Below are 25,409 nucleotides of genomic sequence, written 5' to 3'. Positions count from 1 at the left end.
GAGCCAGGAGATGGCGTTTCTCCACGCCGAGAAATAACTTTGCAAAAAAAAAAAAAAAAAAAATTGCCACCCATCCCTTTTCCTGAAGCCTGGGTAGGGAAGATGATGGGCTGCTCAGGACCCCTGTCCCCAGCCTGCTTTGGGCACTGTGAGGATGCTGCTGGGCTGGATTGGCTGCTGACACCGTGACCCGGTCACCTTCATCGCCGCCACGTGTCCCCGTCACTAAATCAGCTCCTTTTCCCTTGTCTCAGAGGACACCCGCAGCCGAGGTGGGGCTGGACCTGCAGATGCTGCTGCGCAGAATCCGGTTCCTCTTGCGTCTGTCTTTCTTTGGGGTTTTTAAAGAGAGGAAATTAAAAAGTGCAAACCACAAAACACAGTTGTTTTGTTTTGTTTTGTTTTGTTTTTTTTCCCCTTAAATTTCTAAAGGAAAAAAATAAAGTCAGAATCAATCCCAGCCAAGAAGAACCCGCAGCCTCGGGTTTGCCAGTCCAGCCACCTCCAGAAAGCACTGCTCATTTTTCTGGATAGCAATAGACGACACTCGCCCTCGTCCCGCACGGTCCGAGGGCTGCATCTCTGAGTTTTTAAATGACTTTTTCCTTCTAATTAAATTGAATTTTTTTTCCTGCTGCTTCATCGTTACTCTCATGGGATAGGTTTTACTCTACAGCGAAATGCAATTGTTACTCCTCTGTGTCTTGCAACTATATTTGTTTAAGCTATTTACAAACGTTAAAAAAGGAAAAAAAAAATTTAAAAAAGAGTCTTATGTGTCAGGCACTTTATCCAAACTGTGCTGTGTGCTCTGGAGTTTGTTCCTCGTTCTTTGCAATGACTCATGCAGGGGAAGTTATCAGGAAATTTAACTCCAGCCTGTCAACAGGTTTTAAAACAGAAAGAAAGAAAGAAAAAAAAAATCTCTATTTGTTCATCCTCTACTGGTCATGACTGTGTTGTATTTCTGCAGCTTTCTGTTTCTTCAATAAATTATTTTCTAGTCATTCACCCTGGCGCGTGTGTGTCCCGCGGCGATGCTCGTGGGTGGGTTCCCCACGACAGGAGGGGGGCTGCTTTGTGGGAGCAGCCCCAGTTTAACCACCCCGACTCCTCTCCCCAGACCTGGCCGGAGAGCATCGGAGGGGGGGAGGTTTGGGGATTGTGCCCAGGCAGCTGGGAAAGGTTCCTTCTCCCAGTTTCCCACCTGGTAGCTGCAGGGGTGAGAGCTTTCCCAGAGGAAGCCTCGGATACTTCTATTTCTTGGCACCGTCTGCACCCTTCTGGCCAGAGCCCAAGGAAAACACTTTAATTCTCACAAACTCTGTGCAGATGAGGCCAAAGCACTTGTTAAACAAACCCATCAAGCCGCGCTTGCTGCAGGCAGGTCCAAGCCCCCCCTGGCTGATTGAATTATTTCTCTTTTTACCTGAGCGTCTTGTCCTACCATGCGTTTTCCCATGGCACAAGTGCTGGCAGGTGGCAAAGAGCTGGTGGCATACACCAAGGGACCGCAGGACCCTTCTGTGCAGCTTTCTCCCTTGGTAGCACAACAGCCAGTTACAGGAGAGGAGAGAAAAGCTAAAGTCCTTTTAATTAAAAAATAAAACCAGTAAAAAAGGTGATCCAGTCACCCATCAGTCGTTCACAGACAACTTTTCCAGCAGGCAATACTGATGTCCCCAAGGTGACGTGTGCTGCGGTGCCCGCTGGGCAGAGCTGATGCACAGCCACCCCCAGGCTTTGCCCTCCCCCCGAAAGTACTTTGCAGGGCTTTGCAGCGAACAGCCTGTGGCCACAAGCTGTCCCCAAGGATGGGGACATCAGTCCTGGGGGAGTGGGACGTGGCTGCTGTGGAGAGGGACATGGCACATAGCAGATGCCACCGCCATGTGTCCGGGGTGGCAGAGACATGGAGGAGCAGGCGGTGAGGAGTGAGGAGAGGCTGCGAGAAGCTGGGCTGGTTTGGCTGGAGAAGAGAAACCTGCAGGTGAGCAATCGTCCGTCAAATTGTCCTCCCGAAAATTTTCAAATTACACTGCTCCGAGTCCAATCCGTTGGGATGATGCTTGGGAAGGCCACGGGCACTGGATCCAGCCCCGCGGTGGGAGGGCGGCTGATGGGCAGCCTTGGGAAATCGAGGTGAGGGTCTTCATGCAGCCGCTGCAGCTTGGCCCCCGGCGTGAGAGGGAGGGAGCAGGGGTGAGGGGCTGCGCCTGCCACCCAGCCCCCGGCCCGGGGCTTGTGTCAGGGCATTGTATTCATTCACAGGTGGAATAATGAGCCTGGGACAGGAGAGCTGCTGTTTGTGGGTCCAGCCCCAGCTCCAAGGGGGCTCAGCGGAGGGAGGGGGGCTGGGATGCCAGCCGGGGAGTCGCAGGGCGAGGGGCCAAGCATGGTGGCAGAGCTTGGTGGCTTTTATGGCCTTACAGGCTCCTGCAAAGCCCACCACCCATGGCACAGGGGAGACGGAACTGCTGGTGGGACACATCCCGGGGCTCAGCACCTGCAGCAGCAGCCCCCCAGGCTGGGCCAGCCCCTCTGCGGCCACGGGAGCTGCCCGCACTTCAAAACCATCCAAATAAGATTTTTAAAATGCCCATAAAAGGAGGAAACCAGCCAGTTCTTGACGGCACCTCACCTGTCCCAGCGTGGTGGGAGGCTGATGCTGGCCAGGACAGCTATGCTGAGGGGCTGGGGAGGGAGGGCAAAGCCGGGGGTGTCTCTGGGTGCAGGAGGCCTGGGGTGATGCTGCGGGTGGCCCTGGCACGCAGGCTGTCCCCGCGGGTGATGAGGCCAGCATAGCCCTCCTGGTGGGAGAAGGCGTAGCTGGAGCGGCGGTGGAAGGAGCTGCGGGGGACGTGGGCACGCAGCTCCACTGAGGGCTCCGGCTTCTGCTTGGCTTTCAAGCAGATCTTCTGCAAGGAGACAGAGAGACCAGGGCTGTGGCCACGTCCAGGCAAGCCCTCACCCCAAGGCGGGACACCGGGAGCACAGGGACACCCTCCACCAAGACGTGGTTTGGCTCCCAGCTCCACCATGACCTGAGTTGCCATGATGGGATGCATAACATGGGGACCCTCCTGGGGGTCTTCAAAGCTCTCAGAGCTCTGGAGCACAGTCTCAACCCCTGCTCTCATCTGGGACCTCTTTGCACCACCAGGAAGGTATAACCCACAACCCACATGGGGATGAGCTCTACCAAGGCTGGGGGTGGTACCAAGACCTGCACCAGAGCCCGGTGCCTCCTAAGTGGCTGGTCTGGGGCATCCTGGAGGCCAGTTCCTTACTGCAGCCAGAAGCAGACCCGCTCCAAGAGCTAGATCAGGTCTCTTGCTCCAGGACCCCTTGTGGGGCCATGTGGGGAGGGAGCCCTGGTGCCACAATTGGTCACTGGTGTCATGAGAGACCACCAGCAGGCGAGTGGTGCCACCCAGGAGAGGTGACATGTCCCACCACTACAGTCCAGGCAGTTCCCTGGGGAACCTCACCCTTCCCATCACCAGCAGCGCCCTGGCCAGCCCCAGGCACCGAGGCCGGCAGAAGGCAGCCCTCTCCCCAGGCAGCCCCCTCCCCAGGCAGCCCCCGCACACCCCCCACCTGCTGGATGCTGGGTTTGCCCACAATGGTGTGGTACAGGTGGACAGTGAGCGAGGGGATGGTGTTCACCACCAGGGACAGCAGGACCACGAGCAGGACGTAGGGGTCGGTCAGGGCGTTCTGGCTGGCATCTGTCAATGCAAGAAGTCAGTGGGTGATGTTTAAGTAGGGAAGGTGGAGAAGACAGAGGGATCAGCTGTTGAGGGGCATGCTCCCACCCATGAAGGTGTTGAGGGGTCTAAAGAGGAGATGGCATATAAATTGGAGTCAAAAATGAAGACGGCAGGATCAAGAAGGGGCAATGAAAAGATGATCTACAAGGTGGGAAACAGCTGCCAGCACCAAGCCCAGGCTGGGATCCCCTGGCTGGGGAAAGGAAGGACCATGGGGACCCCCAGGGCATCTCACCTGGGAAGCGGAAGATGGTAGGGGCTATCCTGAAGGCATCAATGCTTTGGGTCAGGAAGGAGAAGAGGCAGAAGAGCAGCAGGCTGGCTGTGACCGTCAGGAAGGACAACACCGTCCAGAACTTAGTGTCCAGGATGATCTGCAGGGAGAAGGGTAGGGCGCACAGCATCTCATGGAGGCTGCAGGGACTTCCATTCGGCCACTTGTCTCAGATTCCTCCCCTGCCCCAAGGGAGATCGTCCCCCAGCCACGGAGCTGCTGCGGGTGGTGTCAGAGCACCCAGGGCTGCAACCCTAAACATCTGCTGCAGGGCCAGGATGGGGAAGGGCAGGTTGGTGCTCACCTCCACCAGGACCGACAGCAACGCCGACGTGGCCACCGTGATGGCGAAGGACTCGTAGTCGCCAACAGCCTTGCTGCCGACGTGGTCCTCGAAGGCCCAGAGTGCGATGTAGAAGCTGGCGAGTGAGGTGCTGACCCCGTGCAGGAGGGTGACACCAAAAACGCGGTAGTTGAAGAGCTCGTCTTGCTGCCCGATCATGTAGAGCTCAGGGAACTCCAGGCTCTTCTTGGCACTCACGTCCTGCCGGGAAGGCATCAAGCATCACCTTCCCCACCCACAGTGGGGAGCAGGATTGGGCCACCCCACCCAACACACGCTTCGGGAGACCTGCAGCAAGTCCCTCCACCTGCTTGCTCTGTGGGGGACGACACACCAGGACCGGTGGTGGGCTCCCAGCGCAGGGTGGGTACCACATCCCAGCAGAAAGAGCCACGCAGATGGGGTGCAACAACTGCTGGGCCGATTCGCATCCGCCAGGGATGCAGCCCGGAGAACCCGTACCTGCTCCAGAAGGCCCACGGACAGCACGGGGTAAGCAGTGTAGAAAATGTTGTAGAGCGCGATGAACCAGCCTTCGTACAGAGGCTAGAAGGGAGAAGAAAGCAGCTGTGAGCTCAGAGGAGCTTTGGAAAGACTCGGAAAAGGTGCCCAGGCACCAGGGGTGGGTCCCAGAGACCCACATCCAGACTCCGGGGAAGCCCCCATGGCCTTGCCCCAGGCTCTGCATCAGCTCCACGTTGTCCGCAGCAATCGGTGGGCTGGGGGGCCATGCTGCAGGTGGAGATGGGGGGCTGGAGCCATGCAGTGGTGGTCAAGTCATGCTGATGGCCCTTGGGATAAATGCTCCCATTTTGGTGGCAACCAGCTTAGTGCACGTGGGATCTTTCCCTGCATCTGTTCAAGGCTGAGCTGCAGCTCACGAGGACATCCCAGATCTCCCCAGCGTGCTTTTCCCAACGCAGTCAGGCAAAAACCAGATAACTAGTTGCATCTCAGCCAGGCAGTCCCAAAAAATTGGACAGCCCAATACCATGGTAAGGGAGAAGGGAGACCGGGGTGGTGATGTGGACATGTGTCCATTGGGCAGTACCAGGCATGGGACCTGCATGGGATCCTCAGCAGGGGGGTTTGGAACGCGGGTGTGCAGCCCCCCCCCCCCCCCCCCCCCCCCGGGATGGATGTGACCCATGCTGATGGCTGCCTCCCTCACCTGAGCCGTGAATCCGCTGTGGAAAGCAAACCAGACCTGGGCCATGAGGCCAGCAAAGGTCTTGTAGAAGAAGTAGCGGAGGAACTTGCAGATGCGGAGATATGCCCAGCGGCCGTGGACGAGCAGGAGGCGCTGGAGGTAGGAGAACTGCGCCAGGGCGTAGTCGCTGCACTGCACGGCTTGCATGCCCTCCAGCCCGCTGATGCCCACCCCGATGTCAGCGGCTGCAGAGAACAGGAGGGTGTGAAAGGCTGGGGGGCAGGTCTTGGGGGAGCTGGGTGCTCGATTTCCCCGTGGATTGCTCCCAGGCTGATGGGCAGAGGGTGAATGCAGGAACGGTGGACAAAGGGAAGCCCCCTCTGTCACGTGCCGAAGCTGTGGGAGTGACGTGCCAGGCGTGGCTGGGCATGGGGTGGGCACAGCCCCGTGGCAGGGCTGCTGGAGAGGGGCAGGGATGTCTCTGGAGCTGCCCACACTGGGGCTTGAAGCTTCATCAAGGTTCATCCCCACTGCCAGAGCGAGCGGTCCCACCCTGCTCTGGTCCCAGGCTGGTCCTGGACCTGTGCCTCACGCCCCTCCCGGCACAGCAATGGGGGGAACTGGTTTGGAGGTTCCCCTCCCAGCTCCTCCCCTCAAAGGAGAGGATGAGGTGGTGGAGATGGCAGATAGGGCACCACCACTCCCCACCAGCGGGTCATGCCCACCGAAACCCACGCTCCCCCTGCCCCGAGCCTCACTTTTGATCATGTTGACGTCGTTGGCCCCATCCCCGATGGCCAGTGTGATGGCCTTCTTGTGCTTCTTCACCAGCTGCACGATGAGGGCTTTCTGCTTGGGGGTCACCCTGCAGCAGATCACTGCCTGGCAGCTGGTGGCCAAGTCCACGAAGGCCTTCTCCACCAGACTGCCCCACTCCTGCGAGCCCGGAGCCCTGCAGCAAGCCAGGCGCTGCCAAGGCCAGCCCTTCTCCTCCTTCAGCACCTCTCCTGTGTGCAGGATTTTGTCCTTGGGGGAGAGCAGATGTGGCTGGGACCTCACCCATAGCCTTCACAGCACAAGAGCCCCCAGTTCCTCAACAATATTTTTCAATCTTGTAGATGCTACGAAAACGTGAGCCCCATTTTCTTCAAGTTCACCACGCAGTAGACACTGACCATGAGACCAGTTTGCTCCAGTATGACCAGAAGAGCACATGCCAGCCTGCATCATCCCAGAAGACTGGTAGGGCAGGTGCGGTCAACGTCCCCCAATGCCAAAGGATTGGTGCAAGGTTGTCCCCCTCTCCACTCCTCATTCCCCAGCACAAAACAGGCTTTTCCCACCCCACGGGCAGGAGGGACATCACGTCCTCTGTGTGCTGGTGCCACCCAGGACTTTGAGAGCACCAGGGCAGGACCAGCAATCTGCTGGTGCAAGCAGGGAGCTGAGAATTGCATCCCAGTGCCACCTTACCAGGAAGTCCCCACTGATGATGATGGCTCTCTTCTTGTGGCACATAGGCCCTGGGCGCTGCTGGGAGAGGCGGCTGCTGCACCGTGCTTCCCCGCTGCCGCTGAGGTTGTTGTTGCTCACCCAGTAAGCCTCGAGAACCTCGCTGTGTGAGGAAGGGGTGGCTGGAGCTGAGCTGAGGACACTGGGCAGGCTGCCCAGCTTCGACCGAGACCTACAGTTGGCCTTTGCCATCTCAAAGCTCCAGGGAGATGGAGCTGCTACCCAGTGGTGGGAACAGGGGGAGACAGGGGGTCCCAGGGCTGCACTGATGCCAGAAATCAGCCTCTGTCCCTGTGGTTTACAGGCTGGAGAGACAGCTTAAGCACCTTCTGGTCAAAGCCTGCCAAGGAGGAGAAGGGGCAGGAACAGATGGGGAAGCCTGGAAAAGCATCCGCAGATGAAGGCCATGGACATTCAGGCTGGGACAGGGAAGGAGAAGCATCATCTCAGGCAGACTTGAGCTGTGCCCAACCTGCACAGGTCCCTATACCCTCAGGTGTCTTCAGTAGGGACGACAACATCCTGAACCAGGAGGTCATCATTCCTCACCTGATCTCCTTCTCCTCCAGGATCTCCATGTCATCCGTGAGCAGCTTGCATGCATAGCCAATGTTCATTGCGGTCTCTGCAACACGCAGGTGTCAGCGGCCAGGGGTGCTGTCCCCCACGTTCCCGGGCAGCCCCCAGCCCTCAGGTACAACAGCCCTTGGTGGGCAGCGGCTGCTGGGGGCTCTGCTCCAGCTCCATGCCATCGCGCAGATGGCTTCCCCTGCCTCAGTTTCCCCACGGGTGACATGACCTGGGGGACGTGCTGCTGCATTAAAGGGAACAGCAGAACCTGGCTGCTGCCCACTCCCGGGGTCTCACCTCTTCTCTGGTCCTGGGTAGGGGAGAAGCTGAAACGGGGTCTGGGGTTGCCTCCACTGACCTTGTTTGTCTCCTGTCAGCACCCACACTTTAATGTTGGCCAGTTTCAGCAGCTGGATAGTCTCAGGGACTCTGTCTTGCAACTTGTCCTCAATGGCTGTGACCCCCAGCAGCTGGAAGGAAGGTAAGTGGGTGTCACGCCACGGGGCAGGGCAAGATATGGAGGTGGGAATTGCCCCTGGGTCCAACCAGGAGTCCTTGCCCATGAGCAGACACAATCTGACAGATATCTACCCCAGTGTCTATTGGCATGTCACAAAGTCACCCCTGGCGGGGGTGTGTGTGTGGAACTCCACCTGCCCTCCCACACAGGGGGTGAGGTGTTGGGCTGGACACCCCCCCTCAACCCAGAGAGCTGAATGCCACACTCCTGCCCTCTGTGGGACCAGCACAGCCGGTTCCTTCTAAACCCTGGCCTCATCCCACCTGCAGGTCCTGCTCCATCTCCTCGTACAGCTTGTCCAGCTCCCGCGCGCGGTCCTGCAGCAGGACACTGGCCTCCCGGTGCCTCCTGCTCCACGTGCTGTACTCAGCCTCGCTCACCTCCTTGCTGGCCAGGCATAAAGTCCTCAGTGTCTCCTCTGCAAAGCGCTACGGAGATGAGACATCAGGTCTCCCTTCCCTCAACCAGGATGACTCTCATGGTGGACCAGGGCACCATGCCAGCCAGCCACGATGCCCCCATGGGCACAGCCAGAGACACTCCAGGTTTTGAGGCTCTCCCACTGGGCTCTGGCTCCCTCCCCATCCTACAGCATCCCCATGAGCATCCTTGCAATGCCATATATTGCAATGCCATACATTGCAATGCTCTGGTCCATACAGAACACTGAAGGTGGATTTGATACCCTCTTAGCCCCTGTCCCATATGCCCGTGAGGCTCGTAGAGCAGAAGGAAGAAAGAAGGACCAAAATCCTGAAGCCAGAGAGAGAAAGAGCAGCAGGGACTGCAGGACACCCAGCCCAAAGCCAGCAGCAGGGAGACCAGCCCTCTTCGCTGCAGGCTGGCGTGGGACTCACATCCAGTGCCATCTCAGTGAAGGTCTCATTGGGCCCTCGGCTCTGCAGTCTCTCCAGGATGACCGTGTCAGCCCCCTTGGTGTAGAGCCGGATTGTGCCCTGGGGGTCTCGCACTGGGAGGAAGAGGAGGGACAGCCTAAGTCCCCAGCGAGAGGCTCCCACTCATCGCTGTCCCCATGTGATGGCCACGCTGCAGAAGGCACCACAGGGGACGCTGGTGCTTTTCTGCCAGCAGTGATAGAAAGCACAGGAATTTCCCCAGATCTACACCACCGCGAGGCAGGATCGGGCCTCAAGGACTGACAGTTCCTCACACAACTCCTCTGAGCCCCTGATTTACTTGGTCTCTCTTGGCTGCTCAAACTTTTGCCAGCTGCCTTCACCAAGGTGTCAGGGTGAGGAAAACTGCAGGGATGCCCAGGACGATCCTTAGGAGCCCCTGTGCCGGTCCATTGCAGCCATCCCGGTGCCATCCCTTGTAGGGCTGAGTACAGAAGGGACCCTCTGTGTCCCTGGAGGGCCCCCCTGAGCCACCCTGTCCCGCTCACCCAGGACAGACATCCTCTTGCGATCACTGTTGAAGTCCAGCATGGCCAGCACCTTGTACGTCCTCTTCTTCCCCAGCTCACTGATGGTGATGGTGTCTTGCGTTCGGGACAGAAAGACGTACCCCAAGTCCCTGGCTGCCATCACCAGGGCTTCTTCATCTGGTGAAGCTGCCTGATAAACCAGCTGGTCTGCAGGAGAGGAGCGGGGATTAGGCAAGGAGACCTCCCAGCCAAGCGACACCTGAAACACCCTGGTCTTGCCCAGCACCGACATTATCTATGGGCACTCTAAAGCCCAAGCCACCAGGCTAGGGAAACTCAATCCTACTTGTCTCATCCCTTCTGCTCATTGCCCCAGGCAGGACAAGTGCCCGGACAGGGACGGATTATCCCCCCCAGTGTTTCCGTTCCAACTAATTAGCTTTAAAACAAACCCAGATGTGCACTGCTGTGACGCCAGGACAGCGGCACAAAGTGTCCCTGGGGTCTCGTGCCACCTGCTCCCCACACAGCAGAGCACAGCTGGGTGATGGAAGGAGCCTCAATGCCCTGAACGGCGGCTAGATCCCACACCAAGCGTGCCAACCCCCATGGCCAACCCACCACCCTTCTCCTCCACCATGACAGTGTGGCAGAGGGCCAGCAGCCTCAGGAACTCCCTCAGCGTGGAGTCGTTGTCCCGCTGGGCAGCTTCCACCAGCATCCCATCACAAAAGTCCAGCTTCTCCCCGTGGTGGTTCCAGGTCGATCCCAATCCCTGCAAGAGGCACAAGCAGTTGTCTCTCTTCATCAGACCAGATGAAGGCATCTGAGAGAGAGATGGAGCATGGGGTTCTCCACCAGGGATGCTGCTGGGGGGTGATGCAGTGACCCCGTGCTGGCATGGTCCGATCCAGATTGGAGTCCGTAAGCAGAGCTCTGCATCGTCTACCCCAAAGGAGTGAGTATAAAAAGGTTGGGAATTTAAATAAATAAATAAATAAATTAGAACTGCATTGTTTTATAAACCCGGTTCCCCTGTCCTTAACTGGCAGCTGAGGACCAACAAACTTGCCAGCCCCAGGAAACACGGGCACTTTCCGACAGGATGGGACCCGCCCCCAGCAAACAGGACACCAGGCAAAAGGCTGTGCCTGCTGCTGGTGTAACCACCAAATGCTGCGCTTTGGCCCCAGCAAGGGGCAGCATCTAGCCCCATGTGACGTGGGAGGGGGGAGTTACGCACCGATGACTGTTTGTTCTCATGGCCTGTGCCTGTACCTGCCAAAATAAAAACAGTTCAATTAATTGAGAGCTGGCAGGGAGCATCACTAACGAGGGCCTCGGCAGTTCCTCTGGAAGGGACGGCTGCTCTGCTGGCCGAAACACCGACAAAAAAGGGACCGGTTTGCAGCATCTGCTGGCTGCTGGTCATGAGCCAGGCTCCGTTAGGATATCCAGGTCTGATTTCTTTGGCTCTTGGACCGATCAGACTTTCAACACGTTTTTAATGTGAAAAATCCAGTTTCACCCACGTTTCCTCCTCCGCTGGCCAGAGACTGGCGGGATTAGAGCGATGTTGCTGTTGCAGAGGCGCAACACGATCCATCAGGCAGGGCAGAACTGGCTTTATTCCTGCTTAAAAACTTCGCTAGATCTTTTCTTTTCCCCTCCTCTGCTTTTGCTTTTATCACTACCCGTTTGTCTCAAGTGCCTGATACTTATCTCAGGAAAAGGGAGCTCTGTGCTAAAGCTCTGGCCTGCCCTGCTTGCTAAATTTCACTAATTAAGCACTGAGAGAGCTCCCAGAAGCCAGCCAAGAGCTCAAGTAAGTATGGCAATAAGAAAAAGCCTTGGTGATTCTCAGGTTTCTATGGGGAAAGACAAGCAGAATCATTAAAAAAAAATAAACAGCAAAGAGCAATTACATGCATTCATTTTAAAGAAACAACGCAAGGGGAATGATAACTCCTTCACCTCCTCCATCCATCACCTGAAAGCCTCAAAGTGCCCAGAGCTGGAAACCAAGCTAGAGATTCACCAGAAAACAATGCAAAGAAGTAAAGCAAAACCTCCTTTTTCTCCAAGACCTTCACAGAAAATGAAAATCCATGGGCTTCACTGGCCCATCACCCCACGGCTCTGCTTTACCCTGTCCTGGCCACCTGGGCCAGCATCAGCCCATTATTTCAGGAGGGATCCACTTCACTCAGACTATGTGTTTGTCATGTGGCTTTGCTGGGCTCCTAACCCCAGGCTTTCCTTTTTTTGTCGGGGAAAACCTAGCTGATCTCAGCTGAGTTTGGGGCATGACACATCTCCTGAAAGGTAGGCTCCCATTTTAGGGGGCAGAACTGTGCCCTGACTCCGTGCACTGGGAACATGAGCCAAGCGCAACCGCAGGCACCGTGCTCCCTGCAAAGCACCAATAACACGGGGGATGGAACAACCCGAATTCCTACAGCAGCTTCCATCTACACACCTGACCACCAAGGTCAATCCACATGCCCCAAACTCCCCAGCAAGCCAGGAGGAATGGAAAGAACCAGTTCCAGGTTCACCTAACCCGTGAGTCCCTACAAACTTGCTTCCGTCAAAAGTTACCATAGATGGTCCCATTGATGCAGCATTTCTTGAAGCTCATAATGTTTTGCGTCAAGGTGCCAGTCTTGTCCGAGAAGATGTATTCGATCTGGCCAAGCTGATCGTTGAGGCTGGTGCTTCTGGCTTTTGCCGGGATGTCTTTGGCAGCGTAATACATTTCCAGATCCCAGTTGATAAAAAAGCTGTTCACCAGATAGATGAATTCAAACCTAGGGAGTCAGGTAGAAGAAACTTCATGCTGGGGAAGGAGATCGCGTTCCTCACATCCCGGGGCACCTGGGGGACTGACACGGGGAGAGAGGGCAGAGGGGAGCTCCCCACCTGGCTCTGAGCTTGGGGGACACAAGGGGGTTTCTGTTGCTCATGGCCAGGCTTCCAGAAGGCTCATCACACCAGACCGAGAGCCCACGGGGACCCAGGCAACCGGGCTCCCCACTGGAAATCTGGCCCTTGGTGCCAAAATACATAGAGAGGGAGGTTCGGTGAAGGGCCGAAAAGTCTGGAAACTGCTTCTTCCATCACAAAAAATCACAAACTGTGATTATTGCCTGCTCACAACGGCTGTGCGCTTCTCTCCCCCACCCTGCTGCTGCTCCGTGGGCAAACGCCACCTCCATGGGTCTCACCTGCAGCCTGCCCACAATTTCCAGCGCCAGCCATCTCTTTGCTGGCTTTCCTCTGAGAAGATCTCAAAGTACCTCATCAATGCTTGGAAGATACGCACCCCATCCCTCCATAATCTCTCATGGCTAAGGGGACACATGGGGATGACTCACTCAGGGTCACCGCTGGCTCTTCTGTGCAGCCCCATTTTTTGGCTGTAAACCAAGGTGCCAGCCGATGGCCAAGCACAGGGAGAGGGGTACTGATCTCTGATCGCTTCCAAGCTCTATTGTTCTTACGTTATATACATGGACATGGGTATGATGATGCTCAGGAGGATCGTGAAGCCCCAGAAGTTGAAGAAGGCCTGCTGGGCAGGAGTTGTGTTCTTGTAGAGAGCAGAGAGGTAGCTGTGCTTCTCCTGGAACATCCTGGCCCAAAACCCAGAGGCAACAGCGAGACACAGCGATGTGACCAGCAGCACCAGGAAGATCTGAGATGGGAAGCCAGGGTGAGAATGTTCCATCACACCAGCGCCCACCAGACTCTTTTCTAGGACTAACCATTGCCCCTTCCAAACGGCCTCATTTAGCTGCAAGCCTGGGGAAGGCTGTCCCTGTGCCTGAAGCTGGTTCTCAGAGCTCATCCTGGGCTGGGGTGAGGGATCGCAGCACATATTCCAGATGACACATCTGCAGCATGCACAGAGCAAACCCCAGCTTTCCCACCCTCCGAATGGCCGCAGACACTGTCTCCCAGGAACGGGGCTGTTCTGCAGCTTTCCTGCTGAACTGTCGGCAAGCAGAGCAGTGGTGGTGGCCGATCCGAGGAGTGATGACACCCAACCACCGAGAACAGGAGTAAGAGCCATCCAACTCCTCGTTACACCCACGCTGCTTTGCTTCCCACAGAGGAAAGGTTCCTCCTGCCCCTGGCCTCCACCTGCCTCCATCGGTGCTGAGCCACAGCCTGCTTGTCCCTCAGCACAAGCTGCCTCCTTGGACCCGCACGGTTATGGATTAGTGCAGGCAGGAGGGGCTGGAGATCCTGAACGCTCTGGTTCCCTAAGCCAAGGGGCTGCTCTGCAGCCAAGGGCTCAGAGTGGCCAAGGTCCAGGGTTTAAGCAACACAACCACCATGCACGCTGCTCCAGACCCAGCAGCTGCCACTCCCTGATGGGAACATCACTTGGTATTTGCCCATTACCATGATAAACCCAAGATATTTTGAGCAAAATATTGCAAGCTGAAGAAAATCAGCATCACCCAGGAGATGTTCCTGATGATCCATGAGATCAACTCTCAGGAGACCTGTGATCAACCCCAGGCGGCTGGTGGACCAGAGCAGGAAGTGTTTGAACCACACTCACTATGATCACCAGCCGGTCCATCATGCAGTCCAGCTTGGTTTTCTTCCGCTTGATCTTTCCACAGTTCCTCATAATTTTGGAATCAAATCCTGGATGAGAAAGATCTTGGAAGTAAAAATGCAAGTCCACAGCTCCCAGAAGGTTGCCTCACAGCTAAGTGATGCTGGTTGCCTCCATAACAACATCTCCCCACCTCTGATGACTTTGGAGGACTGCAGCCCTTGATCTGTGGATAACCAAGCTGTGCCTCACTCTCCAAGTGCTGCTCCCACCAGCCCTCGCCCCTCCCACCTGCCCACAGCTGCTGGTGGCCAAGCTCTCAGCCACACTGAGCCACAAAGTGCAAGAAGCCACTGAGCAGAGTGAATCCAGGACGATCCTTGGATCACATTTTGTAGGTGAGATCTAACCTGGGAGGAGCAGAGGCTGGGTACCACTGCATCATCTCCTTGCCAGCAAGCCCACCACCAGCAAAGCTTAGGATAAACCACTGGGGGCTTGGTTCCAGCGCCAGGTCCTCCCACTTTGTACCAGCTGGGAGTGGGACCTGCTGCTGCCAGAAGCACTGGGGCAGCTTAAAATCCGTGGGGAGCTGGGTGGTTTCTGCCCTCCCTGACCCGGGGCCAGGCGCTGACCTGCGTAGATAACCAAGCCGTAGCAGACGTCGGTGTTGCGAAGCCTGCAGCCTCGCAGCAAGATCCTTTCGCTGTCAAGCGAGTAGGTCTTGCCCCTCCACTCCAGCGTGCCGGTGAAGCTGTGCATGCGGCTGTTGGGCTCCTCGCAGGTCACTGTCCCTTGGGTAGAGGGCACGGTTCAGGCGGTGGCTGCGGGGGACACGGGACCTTCCTCTCCCCTCACCCCCACCCCACTCATCCCCTCCAAAGAGGGTCGCTGGCAGCTTCTCGGGGAGATTCAGGTTTTGTCAGGGCAGCTCCAGGTGGAGTTGGGATACGGAGGGTTCAAATCCAGGCTAAGTTGGAGGGTCACCCTGCGGTGCTGGGAGGGGGCTCGGTCTGGGAACCGCACTAGGCTGTAAAACGGGAGAAGGTGCAAACACAACCCCCTTCACCCCCAGAGCCTCCCAGAAGGGAGTCTGCGTCCTACGAAGGACCAAAGGAGAAAAAAATCCAGGGTCTGAGCTCAGGTCGGGGAAGGTCCAGGGCGGGGGGAAGGTGCACAGCCCTGACGGAGCCAGAACAGAGCCACTCTGCTGGGGAAGGGTCTCCCCGCAGGGGCTTTGGCTCCGGGTGGGCAGCAGCAAGCGCAGTGTCCCGTTGGACTGATGGCACCCGGTGCCCGAGGGGACAGAAGCTTCCCGAGGCTGGACCCGTCCCATCCCAGCGGGACAGCCGCATCCTCGCCCGGCCGGGACACTCACCATCGAAGGCAGCCATGCTCTCCTCACTCACCAGCTCCTGGTGGGTGACCAGAAGGGCTTGTCTGAACTTCAGGTTCGTTTCCCTGTGAACAAGAGCCAGGGAGGGAGAAATGAAACGACCCTGTGGGGTGACAGAGCTGTTAATTCTGCTGTTGGACCCATGAGACCACGACTGCCGTTAATTATCGGGTGATTACATGAGTGATGGCAATGAAAAGTGAGATAGGGACCTATCGTGCCAGACATGGAGCACTCATGCAGGGAGGGAGCCCTGGCCCAAGGACCCTGCCATTAAATCATCCTGCAGATGGAGGTGGAAGGGATGGGCAACCTCTGTCGTCGTCCCCCCTCGCTGGGAGGGAGCCAGGAGATGGAGGGAGATGCCCGAGGTCACAAGCTGCTCTGTGGAAGCCTTAAAAGTGGTTTTGGACTCCCATTTCCAAAATCAGGGGGCTCAACCCCCGTTTCGAGGGTGTCTGTAGTTTTAGCTTGCAGAGGATCCCCCACACCCCATGGGTTCTGCTGAACCCGCAGCCCTCCCAGCGTGCCTGACTCCCCCAGTGCTGGGGGGTCCCCAAGACAGGAGGCTTCATCTGTTGGCTGGGGTATCTCTGCCCCTCTCCCCCCATGGCAACAGCAGTCCCCTGCCCCTCTCCTCACCCATCGATGTCGGCAGTCTCCACGTAGCACAGGCTGCTGGGCTCCGAGCTGCACAGCAAGAGCATGTCGGCCTTGAAGAGCAAAAAGGGAGAGAGGGCATCTGGCTGAGCCCCTCCTCCCCGATACATCCCCCCCACTGCCCCTGGGGCAGCCAGGTCCGGGCACCACTCACCGGGACAATGCTCTCCTTACGCAGCCGGACGATGTCCCCGACGCAGATGTTGTGCCACTTCTGCCAGCGGAAGCTGCAGGAGAATTAGGGAGGAGGTTTTTACCCTGGTGGAGCATTGGGACGGGGGCTGGGGGTGCTGCTGCCCTCTGGACCAGCCTGTGTCCATCCCAGCTTCTTGCGTGAATGGCGTCTCCAGGTTGGTGGTGCCTCTGCTACCGTGATGGCCTCCCATCTGCATGACCGAAGGATGGTTGGGCACTGAGGATGGCACAGGACCCACCGGTAACATACACATCCCCTGCACCTATGGGTGGCAGGGACTTTCAGACCCCTGGCCACAGGTGGGAAGTGTTGGTCTTTCCCCGGACCCATGTGTAGCACGGCCTGACTCTCTGGGTTAGATATGAAGACCTGGAGGAACTTTTGTGGCCCAGGAAACCCTCCTCCCAGCACATCACAGCAAATGAGGGCTTTTTTAGACCATGGCTGGAACGCAATCATCCCCACAGGGGACCAGCTGGACCTGCAGCAGATTGTGGGAGGCGATGGGATTTTGCAGGGTCAGGGACAGTCCCACCAAGACCCTCCTCAGCTGCTGTGCTCAAGGCTGCTCAGCGCTTCAGATGACCCATCGTTCCACGCAAGCCTGGAACACGTGGGTACAGCTTCCCGAAGCCCCTCACCTCTTCCCAGAGAGGATTTCACATGGCCGGCTGTTGATGTTTTTGTCACTTTGGTGACGGCCCTGCACAGAGGAGAGAAAAAAAAGACGCCAGAAGTAAAGGATGGGCCAAGCCAGGCTTCCTTGTCCCCTGAAAACAACTCTCTTAATGCCACAACCTGCCTCCTCAGCCCCGGATCTGCTTCCTGAAGCAGTCAGAAGATGAATTCTGATGAATAAAAAGGCTAAATTCCCCCCCCCAGTATTTCTAGGGACCAACCTGGGAATACAGCCATTGGATAAGATATTAAAGATGATGGAGATGGGGGTCTAGATCCCAAGGAAAGCAACCGGCCGGTCCCATCCTTCCCAAGGGAAAATACAAAACGTTTTGGACATGGTAGAGTTAATGGTACCTCAGGAACGATGAGTGATGGCAACTCCCAGCTTTTCAGTTCACCCAACAGCTAAGGGGCCTCTTCTACTGCCCACCCACCCCAGGACCCGATCCCAACGCTCACAGCCTTTTGCTTCAACTTGTACTCACAATGTCATCAATCAGGTCTCGTAGACCCCGGATGGTGAGGAGGCAGCTCAGGGGGAACAGCAGAGTATACCAGGGCAGCGTGGAGATCTCAGGGAAGGTCTAGAGAAGGAGAATTTTACACCACTGACATGACTTTCACCCCACCTTGGGACACTTGAGGTGACTGAGTAAGTCCCCCTCGCCCCCAGCTCCCCTCCGCAGCCAGCACCTGAGGATGGCAGGAACCCATCCAGGCAGACTCAGGTTGACATCCCTATCCACAGAGAACTGTTTTTTGGAATTTTCACTTCTTTTTAAAGTGGACCTGCGAAATGCCTGTGGGTCCCTGAATCTGGAGGTTAGGAATTCTGTTTAGGTGCGGTCTACGTGAGCTTTGCTTACACCCAAACCCAACCGTTTAGAGTAACCAACTTGACGTAGGAGAAACCCCTTCAGAGCTCATGAATGACACTGAAAAGCAGCATCCCTGACACCAGGGACACCAGAGTCCCCTACTCTAAACACCAGACCATCCTCCTTCACCGGACACTGGCACATGCTTGCTCTTACCTTGGTGTCCATCTCACCTGTAAGAGGATGACAAAGATGAAGTAGACGTTGGCCGTCCGGTGGAACTGCTCGTAGAGGTTCAGGGGCAGGAAGGTGAAGATGTTGTACTTGGCTGTCTTAATGGCATTGCCCTGCAGGAGAGAGGCAGGTCAAAGTCAAGGATGTGTTTTGAAAATGTCAAAAACATTTTAGGATTTCTCAAGTTTTCACAGCATAAGAGATGCCTCTGAAAAATTACCAAAGCCATAAGGAAAAAAAAGATTGATTAGAGCAAAGCACTGTATAAAACTGAAACAAAATGATTTGCTTCTGATGATCTAAAGCATACCTAACTGGCCTCAACTAGATGGTCATTATTTAGCTGGAAAAAGAATCGGTTTTGTTCAATCGAGACTTCTTTTCTTTTCATTTGACCATCAGACTAAAAAGTACCCATCACATAGCCCTGCTCCTTGTCTGACCACTTCAGAGGGCATCTGGGGCACCAGGCAGGGAGCAGCCTGTCCTCCTCATTGAGGATTATGCGTGTGACTCTCCATCCTACTGGAGATCACTTTGCAGCATCCCTGTCACGTCACCCCCGACCATCACCAGCTCAGGAATCACGGGCTGGGCCCAGGGCTGGCCCAGGCTGACTCACCGCATACTTCTTCTTGCTCAGACAGAAGGCGAATTTCTTCTTGAATTGCATGTGGTAGTTTCGGTCGTTGGCCCTCACCTCCCAGGTGAAAGCTGGAAAAGCAAGTGGGTACCCACCAGCTCTTAGCAGAGCCAGTGATGGTGCCGCTGGGCTCCTGGTGACCCACTGCTGGGAGAATGGGGCTTCCCACAGCGCGTCTGGACCTGGAGAGCAGCCAGGGTACAGCTGGGATAGAGCCGGGTCCTTGGGCTCAGCTGGGTCACGGAGCAGGCAGGAGGCCAGAAGCTTCCTGAGACGTAGGACTGCTGTGCACGCTCGCTCCCGAGCCTCAGGCTCACCATTTGGGCTCAGGTTTTGGTTTAACAGTATAACCAGGCCAGGTGAAGGACAACTCCTCCAAGCACAGCCTTTGCTATTCTGAAGACTGGTCATTCCTCTCCTGATTTCATTTCTGCTCATTCATTTCATTCTGCTGATTTCATTTCAATCAGCACAGATGCCACCAAGCCATGTTCCCCAGCTCCTGGTCCATCCTTCCAGACCGTTCCACCCCAAACCTGTTTCTTCCCCATCTTACAACCCTGTCCCACATTCAACTTTCTCATAAACTGACTAAAAAACCCCCAGAAGACCCCTAACCCACGCTCATTGCACACTGACCTGGCAGCTGCTTCTTTCCATGCAGGCAGCCCGAGGCTGGGTCCTGCTCAGCGATGGCTCCCATGCCAGGACCTAGGAACAAGGACAACTGCAGATATTTGCCATGCTGAGCAACGACACCATGATCCCACAGGGATGCTCCAACGTCCCAAAGCTGGGCCCTCCACCCCCCCAGGCAGGACATGGTGTGGAAGGGATGCTCTTCTGAGCACAGCTGGGGATGGAGGTCTTCCCCAGAGCCGCAGACTAACTCAGACCTTTTTACTGTCCTGGAGGTATGAAGGGACGCGCATTCCTCCATAGCCACCTGAAGGTCCCGGATCGGTGGCGTCAGGCTGAGCATTTGTTCAGAAACATTTGAAAGAAAAGGTCTTTCTTCCTTTGACACCTGATGCCCTTTGCCCTGCCTTTTGCAGGACCAGCCACAGCTCAGATCTGAACTGAAATCCACTTCCCCCCATATTTTTTCCCCACAGACGCAGATTTGCCCTCCACGGGGCCGTACGCTTACTCAGACCTTGCGTAGGTGCTGGCGCCGGGGGCTGCCTGGACAGACCCCTGCATTCTCCAGGGATGCTCAACAGCTTTGGCGTGGATCATCTCTCAGCCCCACCTTGGCCCAGTCTCAGCTGCCCATGACAACTCAAAGACATTTTTCCTCTCGGAGGAAGTAATGGGAAATCATTTGAAGTCATCAGCAAGGAATAGAAACTCTCCCTGTCCTGCCATCACACCCGAGCATCCGTCATGCCTAGAGAGCAGCCACCTTCATCAATGACAAGATTTCCCTTACGCTCAGTAGCTCAGTGACCTTCCCTGCAGGGATGTTAGGGAAGATTAATTAATGTTTGTGAAGCGCTTTGTGATCCTTACATGAAAGGAGGCAGTGAGGTATAAAGCATTAATTACTCTTTTATTAAATAATCCCACACAGAAGTCTGTCCCTGCCATTATTTTTTATCTTGCTCCTTTGATCATGTCTTTTTCCCATTCTTTCACCAAAGTATCTGCTTCTCTCCCTTGTTGCTCCTTGTGGTCCAAGGCCAATTTGATATCGGTTTGCCCCAACATCCAGCGGTGCCCGGGGTTGCTCGGGCTGAACCAGAGCCCATGGGTGGGCTGGGGAGGGGTCCCAGTGAGGTTGCCCAGGACCACCAGCGCCTGTTAGTGCCCTCGGGACCCTGAGCTCAAAGCACCGTCTGACCTTGGTCCTTGCTCCAGGACATCGATATCCAAGCTGAGGCCGACAGCAGTGGGTGCTGAGCTGGTGGATGGTGTGATGGCTTCGGTCAGAGGGTCTGATCCTGCCCTGCTGAGCCTCACCGAGGTGCTGGGAGACCTCGGGTTTGTCTGTCCTTTCAGAAGGTCCCTCCTGAGCTCCATGTCAGGCTTGGAGCTGACTATCCATCACGTCCCCGCTGCGCCTGGCATCTCTGAGCCCCTTTGTACCCAGCAATAATGGCTGGCACCCCCAACCCGCTCCTCAGCGCCGATGCACCCCCATTCCTGGGCGATGCCAAACGAAAGTATGGCCAATTAAGCACCAATTAAGCACCTGAGATGGCAGCTGCTGGACGCTCTGTGGAGCTGAGTGCCCTGCAAAGGCAGCCGGGAAAGCAGCCTCTTGCCAGAGCCCAAGAGCAGGGGGAAAGGGAAAAAAAAAAAAAAAAGAAAAAAAAAAAATAAAAGGTGATTCAAAGCACTTCCAAGAAAACTCTCGACAAACCTCGCTCACCGCCTCAATAATTAGAAATAAAAATTGCACTTCGTGTAGGCGGGAAGAGGCTGGAAGCGGGTGCCAGGGCACCCTGCCAGCCCCAGCCGCCAGCCCGCAGCGCCCCGGGCCAGCGAGGGCCAGCAGTAGCCAAAGGCACAAGACACCCTCTGACCGCTGCTCCACACCTCACCTAAACCCGCAGTGATTTATTAACCCACGGGATGTTCCTCCAACTCAATGCCCAGGATCCACTGGCTGGTCCATCCGGCTCGGCAGGGAACATCCTGTCCTGGCAGGTCCCCGAGGTCACCAAGGCAGCCACGTGGTGCGCCTGGGTGTGACAAGACCCAGAACGGGGCTTTTACACCCCAAAAACGTAGTTTTAGGCTAGCGGAGGTTTGCGTGGCCAAACAAAAATAAACCAGCTTGAAGCAGGAGCAGGCACCACGCCACAAGGGTTTGGCCCGGGTGAGCGGAACATGCGGAGATTTATGTCGCTGGCAGATCCGACCCACTGCCAGGGGCTTTCTGTGACCGTTTTGTTTCTGAAATCGCCGGATAAATGCCGAGTTGTTGCTCAGCACAGGAATTAGCGTGAGGTAGGCTGCCTTCCCTGGGAGCACCCGGCAGACCCCGTGGGGTCAGCACCCATGGCCAGGGGTCCTGGGAACCTTTCTGCCCTTCCTGCTCCCTCCCAGATGAAAAAAAAAGTGGGTGACGGGACCAGCCTGGCCCCCCTCCCCAGCCCAGGGCTGCCGAGCAGTGTCGTAACCAGCCTCGCCAGAGCTGCTGTTGTTTACCCGACTGCAGCATCCCCGTGGGACCGCAGCTGGTGCCCCACTATCCCAGGGACAACCCTCCCCAGCCCCCGCGGCTCTGGCATCACCCCAGGCTTGGCCCCATTGCAACGGCCGTGGGTGACACCGGCCCGAGGTTGGGTGCTGAGCGGGTGGGTGGGTGCGTTGGCAGCAGCCGGCTCGTGCCTCCTCCTGCCCTCGTCATGCCGGAAACACCCCCGCGCCCCGGCCGGCTGGATCACAGCTCTCTAAAGCCTCTCGGGGATTTTTTTTTCTTTCCCCATCTCCAAGGACATGCCTGGGCCGTGAGTTTCTGTCTGCTTGCCCTGGTTTTCCACCCGTTTTGATATGGCTCCAGGTGAAAAAGTGCCTCCCCCACCCCAAAACGCTTCTCTGTGCCCAGCATCCAGCCGCAGCGCTGTTAGAGGGGGGCTGACCTGGGCTCCCCTCTGCTCCACGGGGTCCACAGGGAGAGACGCAGCTCCTGGGACAGCCCCACAGGACCCACTGGCAACAAGCCCCCCCCCGCACCCACTGCCCACTTGGGTCCGGGTTGGCACCCACAGGTGCTCCGAAGCGAGCAGGAGGGTGGCAGCTCTTGGCACCTGCCACCCTGAGGTGGGGGGCCACCATCCCACGCCCCCCCCCCCGCTGTGTCCCAGTACCTGCACCGATCCTGCCGACAGCCCCCGCTGAGCTCCTGCCACCGCAGCACTGAGCGAGCGGGACGGCTGCCACCCGTCCTGCCCCACGCAGGGACCGTGGGGACAGCCCATGCCACAGACCGTGGGGACAGCCCATGCCACACCTCCAGCCCTGGCCTCCGCAGGGACCTGCCTGTCTGCCTGTCCTGCCCTCCTGGCTGCCTGCCTCCCCCTGCCTGCTGCCCGCCGCTGCCTGGGCCCCCTCGCTGGGCACCCCCCCGCCCCCTCCCCCCACTCGCTGGCAGCCGGGCACAGCTCAAAATCAGCCCTGATTTATCGCCTCGGTGCAGCTTGGTTCAAAACAACCCAGAGCTGGTGCTGCAGGAGCTGTTCCCATGGGATCTGCCAGGGAATGGGGACACGGGGACATGGGGACACAGGGACACGGCCACAGCATCCCAGTGGAGGGTCGGGTGGTCCCAAAATTGGTCCGAGGGCAGCAGGTGAGCCCAAGCATCTCAGGTAGCAGAGGCAAGAGAGCAGGCAGGTTTGGGCAACGGGAGCACTGGGCTTTACTGGGGCTGAACTGGTTTTATTGGGGAGCATTCAGTTCCGCCCGGAGCTCCTGGGGTCTGGCAGCAGCTTGGTGGGGCTCGCGTCATGCCTTGAAGACTGAGGAAGGTGGGAGTAGGGGCCAGCTGAGGAAGAGGAGGGTGAAGACACAAACGAACTGTGAAGCCTCCGAGCAGCCCCGAGGTGACAGCACCGGGACCTCAAACCCAGCTGGGGACAGAGGCTGCCTCATTAGCGATGAGCTAACGAGATGAGAGCCAGCCCGGTGTCTCCCCGGCTCTCCCATCCCGCCCCGCACTCATCCCACATGCCCGCAGAGAGGCCCCACCATAGTGGTCCTGTGTTAGCCGTCATTAGATTAATTGCTCGCTGCAATTAACCACAGAAACCCGGAGGCAATTAACCAAGCGCTGGCCCTACAGTCCATAAAGCATTTACTGCGCAGTCATGAATAACTCATTCAAGGTCCATAAACACTGCAGCTGCACCATGTCCCTGTCCCCCCACGTCCCCATGTCCCCACGGGGTCCTGGGTGATGCTGGCCACCACCCGCCCCGTGCTGGCGTGGAGGGATTTGGGAGCTTCCCCATCCCTGGGCTGCTCCTCACCTCCTGAGGAGGGAGGGGGGACCCTCACCCAACCCTTCCCCCAGGGGCTGGTGTTGTGAGATGAGCCAAATTAACGAGTTATTGTTAATTCTCATGCAAAGTTGGTGAGTAGTGGCACATGTTGGTTTGAAGGGATGCTGAGGGTGTCCCTGCTCCTCGCAGGGGGGGGCGCTGGGCTGCGTGGTCCTTAAAGGTCCTTTCCAACCCAAGCCATTCTGTGATTCCATGGCATAAAACGCCGAGAGGGCAGGAGGGGACGGTTTGGTTTGGTTTGGTCTGATGGTCTGAGCAAACGTCAGCGGTGGGAGCGGGCAGGCGCTGGCACAGGGCTGGGACCGGTGACTCTCCATCCATCCTCCACCGCGTCAGGGTCTGGCCGCCCCTGCTGGGAGCCATTTTTTGCATTTTTGCAGCCTCAGACCTCGACCACTAACGTTAACCCAACCCCCTCTCCCAGTACAAGGGGAGTTTCTCACTTCCCACTCCCCTTGCCCATCACCTGTCTTTTGTGCCTGCTCTGCCCCTGCAGCTCCCAGGGGGCTGATGGCTGGTCCTGGAGCAGCATCTGTGAGGAAATTCAGCGGTTTGGCTCTCAATTGCCATCTCCTACCTGCTGCCCCTTCCCTGCTGCCCCCTCTGCACCGGCTGCATGCAGCGCCGGAGCCCCACGAAGACCCTCGGCCAAAGGTGGCACCGGCACCGCCAGGAAGGGCAAGCAGCAACTTGGGCATGGCAGGGACAGGTCCCAGCCCCAAACCTCCGCGTCCCCTCGGCTTTCGCAGCTGCTCACTGTTTCTGGCAGCAGCAGGCCAGATCCGGAGCAAGGAAAGGGATTTCCACATCCCACCCGGTGTCCCCCCACAGCGATGCGCAGCGGGTGGCTTCGGGTACCCGGAAACTGATAACGCCAGTGGAGAACGGCTGAGGTCACCCTGGCAACCGTGGCCAGCGAAGATGACATTTTTACCAATCAATGGCCCCCTGCAATTAGCTGAACCTCCCTTGGTGCAATTAAGCGAGCGCAGGGAGGCTGCGCCCAGCCCAGTGCTGGGGCAGAGGATGCTCCTCCGGGCGCCGCGATGACCGTCCTGGCACGTCCCTCGCTGGGCACAGTAGCACATGGGGGGGGGGGGGGTTGGGGCTGCCTCACGGCAGCGGGGACCAGACCCCGTGTGCGCTTTCCTGTGCCTGCAGGGAAGAGTTAAACTGCTGAGCCTGTTTTTTTTACCTTTGCTTGTGGACCAAGGAGCTCCAGGTGCCCCGTTCCAAGCGGCTGAGCAGCTACAAAGCTCCATTTGTTCCGAGAAAATAATAATAATAATTTAGAAATGTTCCCCTGCAGGACAGGGGTTGTTTCTCAGCCTGGGAGCAGCCCCCGGCCTCTAGCCGGCACCTCCCCAGGCTCCCATTAATGCTCCAACTTTTGGTCCAGGCTTGGCCGCTGGCAGAAGCGATGGCAAGAGCCGTCATGCCGCGGTGGGTGGGCAGCGCTGCCACCAGGCACGGCCACTGCACCCCCCGAGCCCCCGCACCCCCTGCCCTCCCTCCTGCACAGCGCTCACACCCTCCTCTTCCGCTCCCGGCCACCCTGCAGTAACCTCAGGCCAGGGGACAGTCCTGGGATGGAGACATGGCTGGTCACTGGTTTCTTGCCCACCAACAGCCCCTGCATCCCAGTCTGCCCAGTTGCCCTCTCTCAC

At 57.3% G+C, this 25,409-nt stretch overlaps 1 protein-coding gene across 1 annotated transcript; it reads right to left on the bottom strand.

Moving 5' to 3' along the window:
- Positions 1-1,649: 1,649 nt before the first annotated feature.
- On the bottom strand, positions 1,650-19,433 carry ATP8B3 (ATPase phospholipid transporting 8B3). Its single transcript, XM_040590450.1, has 27 exons — positions 19,370-19,433; positions 18,710-18,801; positions 18,087-18,200; positions 17,521-17,619; positions 16,996-17,057; positions 16,313-16,385; positions 16,141-16,211; positions 15,481-15,563; positions 14,720-14,896; positions 14,103-14,191; positions 13,033-13,226; positions 12,131-12,339; positions 10,773-10,807; positions 10,167-10,304; positions 9,548-9,770; positions 9,000-9,112; positions 8,406-8,570; positions 7,981-8,092; positions 7,602-7,677; positions 7,014-7,155; positions 6,299-6,566; positions 5,562-5,785; positions 4,853-4,936; positions 4,352-4,591; positions 4,009-4,147; positions 3,601-3,731; positions 1,650-2,918 (listed from the first exon to the last, which is right to left on the bottom strand). The coding sequence occupies exons 1-27, from the start codon at positions 19,431-19,433 to the stop codon at positions 2,682-2,684; spliced, it is 3,654 nt and encodes a 1,217-aa protein (XP_040446384.1). The 3' UTR covers positions 1,650-2,681.
- Between the last annotated feature and the right edge of the window lie 5,976 nt (positions 19,434-25,409).

This window comes from Falco naumanni, chromosome 4 (assembly GCF_017639655.2).
Source record: "Falco naumanni isolate bFalNau1 chromosome 4, bFalNau1.pat, whole genome shotgun sequence".
Taxonomy (NCBI): domain Eukaryota; kingdom Metazoa; phylum Chordata; class Aves; order Falconiformes; family Falconidae; genus Falco; species Falco naumanni.
The sequence above is the reverse complement of the archived record's forward strand: the minus strand, read 5'-3'. Positions and strand labels throughout refer to the sequence as shown.